Source organism: Alexandromys fortis, unplaced genomic scaffold (genome assembly GCF_014885135.2).
Source record: "Alexandromys fortis isolate MF-2015 unplaced genomic scaffold, M_Fortis_MF-2015_v1.1 scaffold_80, whole genome shotgun sequence".
Classification (NCBI taxonomy): Eukaryota; Metazoa; Chordata; class Mammalia; order Rodentia; family Cricetidae; genus Alexandromys; species Alexandromys fortis.
Window position 1 is genome coordinate 8,386,757 of NW_026068174.1, and position 6,000 is coordinate 8,392,756.

The following is a 6,000-nucleotide window of genomic DNA, read 5'->3' on the forward strand; positions in this document are numbered from 1 at the left end:
TAAATAAACAAACAAACAAACAAACAACAAAAAGAAAAGGAAAAAAAAGATTTCACACAGGGAGCTCTCACTTTATCTCTGTGGTGCCGGGGAAATGACTCAGTGGTTAAAAGCACTGCCTGCTCTTCCAGAGGTCCTGAGTTCAATTCCCAGCAACCATATGATTGCTCATAACCATCTGTAATGAGATTTGTTGTCTTCTGGACTGTAGGCATACATGGATACAGAATATTGTGTACATAGTAGAGAAATAAATCTTCAAAAAAAGAAACAGATGTGATAATAAAATCACTAAGTCCTCCTTTTATTTGCTTTTCAAAAGTTTTATTACCTGGGGTAACTGCAGTCTAAAATATCAGTATAGTAGGATATTTTGTGAGAGAGAGCACATTTACATATTACATTGTATTATTATAATTATTTTTCAACTGGTTATTGATATTAAAATGTTACTTATAACCAGGCAGTGGTAGTGCATGCCTTTAATCCCAGCACTTAGGAGGCAGAGGCAGGTGGATCTCTGTGAGTTCGATGCCAGCCTGATCCACAGGAGTACCAGGGCAGGCTCCAAAGCTACAACAGAGAAACCCTGTCTCAAAAAACAAACCAAAAAAAAAAACCCACTTTAATATAAATTCATAAGTACATCTGTATAGTAAAAATATAATATATATACATTTTGATGCTACCTGTAGCTTTTAGGTTCACCTGTAGTCTTCGAAATGTGTCACTCATGAATAAGGGGAGACTGCTGTAATAGTCATAGTCTCTGTGCTTTAAATAAAAAAGTCAGGGGCTGGAGAGATGGCTCAGCGGTTAGGAGCATTGCCTGCTCTTCCAAAGGTCCTGAGTTCAATTCCCAGCAACCACATGGTGGCTCACAACCATCTGAAATGAGGTCTGGTGCCCTCTTCTGGCCTGCAGGCATATACACAGACAGAATATTGTATACATAATTAATAAATAAATATTAAAAAAAAAGTCAGAAGGAAAAACCACATCATTGGTAGTAGTGTTTTTTTTTTTGAATATTTATATTTATAGCGAGTTTCAGGATTGACTCCAAAGCTACTGAGAAACCCTGTCTGGAAGAACCAAAAGAAAAGAAAAAAATGAGTTCGAGAACAGCCAGGACTTAAAAAACAGACAGATTTTTTAAAAAAAAAATCTTTAAAATTTAAAAACTGAGGCTGTCCGGTGGTAGTGCACACACCTTTAATTCAGTACTTGGGAGGCAGGGGTGGGTGGAAATTTGTGAGTTTGAGGCCAGCCTGGTTTACAGGGCTACACAGAAAAACTCTATTGAAAAACAAAACAAAATTGATTTCAATCAAACTACAATTTGACCACCAGAACAAAAATTTAGTATGTTATTGAGTGGTACCTCTTTGTAATATTGATTCTTGGTAACTCAATTTCTGTTTTAGAAAAAATGTCCTTTCAGAATGAGACTTTTCCACATGAAATGTTTTTGTTAATCATTAACATTTGATTGAGCAGGGGGCTGGAGGGATGGCTCAGTGGTTAAGAGCGTAGCCTGCCCTTCCAAAGGTCCTGAGTTCAATTCCCAGCAACCACATGGTGGCTCACAACCATCTGTAGTGAGGTCTGGTGCCCTGGAGATACACACAGACAGAATATTGTATACATAATAAATATTTTAAAAAAGAAAAAAGAAAAAAATTTGATTGAGCAGTAGTTTGTGTATTTTATAAATTTTTCTTAGTTCCTTAAATATCTACCTACACTCTACTGCTCTGGTTGAATTGAGAACTTAAATTAGTTCACTGTTCTACATACAAATGCCTATCATTGTCCCAACACATCTTTTCTGTAATTGGATTCCCTTACTTATTTCTACTTACTCTCAGACTAGTGAGTGTGCTTTGACTCTCTGTACCTTCTCATTAGCATAATTAGGTGGTGGATTCCTAACAGATGTGACACTGAAGGTCTACTTGGATAATTGGAGCTCAATTTTCTCTATTGAGAAAGGCCAGTTTGTACTTGAAGATTTGATATTTCCAACAGATTATTGTTTGTTATTTGTTAATTAGCCAGTAAGGTGCCAGACTAAGCTGCTGGGTGTAAATATAAAATGAGGACATGATGGGTTGGTGTTGACCATTTTTCTCTTTACTTGACAGGTGTGGGACTATGAGACTGGAGATTTTGAACGAACTCTCAAGGGGCACACAGACTCTGTACAGGACATTTCCTTTGACCACAGTGGCAAGCTTCTGGCTTCCTGTTCTGCAGACATGACAATTAAACTATGGGATTTTCAGGGCTTTGAATGCATTAAAACCATGCATGGTAAGGAGTAGAGGACGGTGCTTTAATTTTTGGCAGGGCACTTGAAAAAAGATAATTTGCTACCTGTGTATAGGTACCTGCACTTAACTCCTAGTTGTTTGTGCTGATGGGCAAGTTTGATGAATAAACTTTGATAATAGAGATTTTATTGTTAGGAGGGCTCAAGTTTTATGTGAAATCCTAATTTGTATTTATAAGTATATTTGGATAAAAACTACAAGTCAGATTAGTCCAACAGAAAAGGACAGTTAGTTTACTGAGGTTGTTGGTTCTTTTGTTTTTCGAGAGAACAGCCAATGTGGAAGCTGGAAGCCAAAGCTGTGGTACCTTTAAGTGTTAATACGTTATTTCATCTCAAAATATCTATGTCATAGAATAATAAAGATGAAGTGAGTCATGCTTAAATTGTCTGAATATATAGGAGATACTAACCTTTATCATTTTGGAGTTTTGGGGACAGAGTCTCACATTGTAGCCTTGGCTGGCCTGAACTCAAATATCTGTCTGTTTCTACCTACCTCAAGTACTCAGATCAAAGATGTACATCACCACATCTGGCTCTGTGTTATACTCCCCACCTCCAGGCAGGGTTTCTCTGTGTAACCCAGGCTATTCCGGGCTGCCTTGAATTCAGAGATCTACCTGCGTCTGCCTCCCTTGTCCTGGGATTAAAGACGCCTGCCTTGACTCTGTTTTCTTTAAAGAATATGGTGGTTTAGATATATGTAAGAACATATTATTAGTGACTTAAGAACAAGCCAGTCCAAACCCACAGAGAAACCCTGTCTCTAAAAACAAAAAAACAAACAAAAAAAAAATTCGCTAAGAACAAGCCAGGTGTGTTGGTGCCTATACATAGTTCCAGTAGACAGGAGGTCAAGGTGGGAGGACCACTAGCTTAAGGCTGGCCTTCATTACAAAACCCCAACTGAGCTGCACAGTACACTAGTCTCAAGAAATCCAAACAAAAGAAAAAGATAAGCTGGTGTTACTTAGTACACAGGCTTATTACATGGAGTGTATGATTGAAGTTTGTGGGTTTTTTCCACTCATTTAAATGTATTTCATAAATTCTACTGAAGGAGCCTTGGCAGATTCTTTTGTAAATATGTTATCTAAAAATTTTGTAAGTTGGCAGTATCTTACTGCTGTCAAAAGAGTTTGTTTGCAGAAAGCCCTTAGTTCGATCCTGATTGCTAGTAAAACTGTATAATTTCATTACTCAAGAAGTAGAACCAGAAGGATCAAAAGTTCAAGGTTTCCTTGGCTACATAGGAAATTTGAGGTCAACATGGCATACATGAGATCCTGTTTCTTTCTTTCTTTTTTTTTTCGAGACAAGGTTTCTCTGTGGCTTTGGAGCCTGTCCTGGCACTAGCTCTTGTAGACCAGGCTGGTCTTGAACTCACAGAGATCCGCCTGCCTCTGCCTCCCGAGTGCTGGGATTAAAGGCATGTGCCACCATCCCAGCTGAGATCCTGTTTCTAAAAAAAGAGTTTTGCTAGGCATGGTGGCACCTTTGATCCCAGATTTAAAGACTGAGGAGAATTGGGCTTTGTGCTGAATTAAAGAAAAGAACAAAACAGGAAAGTTTCTTAAAATATATGCCTTGAGCTTTTTCCAGAAAGCGTAGTTAATTTGGAATGTGAACAGTGTTTTATGAACTATTTCCCCTATTGAACATCAATGTCAAATAAAGATAAATTTCAACACTATTTAAATAGAAGACCAAATCTTGCTTTTCCTATTCTCTTTTTTCCCTTATAATCCTGTATAATATACATAAAGCTCAGTGTAAAAGTGCTTTCTGTAGTTTTTTAAAATAACTTAGTAAAATCCCACGGTTAACTGTTAAATACTTTGCTGTATTATGTGTTTTAGGCCATGACCACAATGTCTCTTCAGTAGCCATCATGCCTAATGGAGATCATATAGTGTCTGCCTCAAGGGATAAAAGTATAAAAATGTGGGAAGTGCAAACTGGGTAAGTAGATTTAGTTGGAAAGCACTAGCCAAAAAGATTCTAAAAATAAAACAGAATTATTTTGAAAGTGCTTAGTAATTTCATCTTTACCCTGGAATGATCGCTGTGACATACATATATAGTTGAAGGTTGGAAATGTAGCATAGTTGTAGAGCACTTGCTTAACATGCACAAGGCCCTAGCTTTCATCCCCAGCACCAAATTAACAATTTATTCAGAGTTATACATCTGCATCTCAAAAAATAACTTCCTGTCTACAAGAAACACGTGTGCACTGTAAAAATGATTCTTAAAACCCAGTCTATGCAGTGTCAGTTTCCTATTTATTTCGTTTTTTGGTTGTTTTGTTTTTAATGTCTTTTTTTCCAAAGTGATCTCTGGGTCTAAATTAGAATTTAAATAAGATTTATGCTGATATACCTTTGTATATATCTTAGACTTGTATATGTCTTAAACTTGAAGTTTTTAGTTTTGAAAATTTTTGTCCCTTCTATATAGTTTACCTAAATTCTGTATTTTGTCAATTTGTGGTATTTCATGTCAGCCTATTTTAGCTAGTGTTGTTTGACTTCTGGCTGGTGCCCATTATTTATTAACCAATATTTTGCATTTATTTTGTTGACAAGCTATAATTTAACTAATGCTATTTTCTTTATCCTGATTTGTAACTAATTTTGTATCACTTCTGAAAAGTTTCCTAATTACTATTTATTCACAATGTATATTATTACTTACATTAATAGCTACTGTGTGAAGACATTTACAGGACACAGAGAATGGGTACGTATGGTGCGGCCAAATCAAGATGGCACTCTGATAGCCAGCTGTTCCAATGACCAGACTGTGCGTGTATGGGTTGTAGCAACAAAGGAATGCAAGGCAGAGCTCCGAGAACATGAACATGTGGTAGAATGCATTTCCTGGGCTCCAGAAAGTTCATATTCTTCCATCTCTGAAGCAACAGGATCTGAGGTACTGTCTGATTTACATGTCTTTGTATGATTTTCTTACTGTGCCATAGGACAGAGCCTTAGGTAACTTTCCTGATTCTCTGTTTGAAGTTTGTTAATGTGCCTAAGACTGTAGCCTAGAATTCTGAATTTTGAGTATTTGTTCTTTCCAGTTGTCTTTATATTTTTAAAGCAATTATAATTGAGCCAGTAAGTTTGCTCAGTAAGTTAAAGGCGCTGGCGACCTGAGTTTGGTGACCTTAGTTTTATCCCTGGAACTCACATTGTAGGAGGTGGGGTGGTTCCCTCAAGTTGTCCTCTGACCTCTATCTGCATGCCATGGCATGAATTGTGTATATACACAAATAGACATAAAAATCTCACCATTGATTTAATTATAGACATTGGAGATCATCTACTAAAGATTGATTATTTAAAGCCAGTTATGGTGGCCCTATAACCTCAGCACTTTGGGCCAAAGGCAAAGATCCTGTCACAAAAACAGAACAAAGGCCGGGTGATGGTGGCTCATGCCTTTAATCCCAGCACTTGGCAGGCAGAGGCAGGCGGATCTCTGTGAGTTCGAGACCAGCCTGGTCTACAGAGCTAGTGCCAGGACAGGCTCCAAAGCCACAGAGAAACCCTGTCTCGAAAAACCAAAAAAAAAATAAAAACTCACAACAAGGGCTGGAGAGATGGCTCAGTGGTTAAGAGCATTGCCTGCTCTTCCAAAGGTCCTGAGTTCAGTTC

At 37.6% G+C, this 6,000-nt stretch overlaps 1 protein-coding gene across 1 annotated transcript in view; it reads left to right on the plus strand.

Annotated features, from left to right (window-relative positions):
- The window catches only part of Pafah1b1 (platelet activating factor acetylhydrolase 1b regulatory subunit 1), a 48,854-nt gene that overhangs the window by 33,246 nt on the left and 9,608 nt on the right, over window positions 1–6,000 (plus strand). Inside the window, 3 exon segments of the mRNA XM_050128609.1 lie at window positions 2,148–2,316; window positions 4,198–4,300; window positions 5,044–5,296. Of these exon segments, the coding sequence (XP_049984566.1) occupies window positions 2,148–2,316; window positions 4,198–4,300; window positions 5,044–5,296 (525 nt within the window).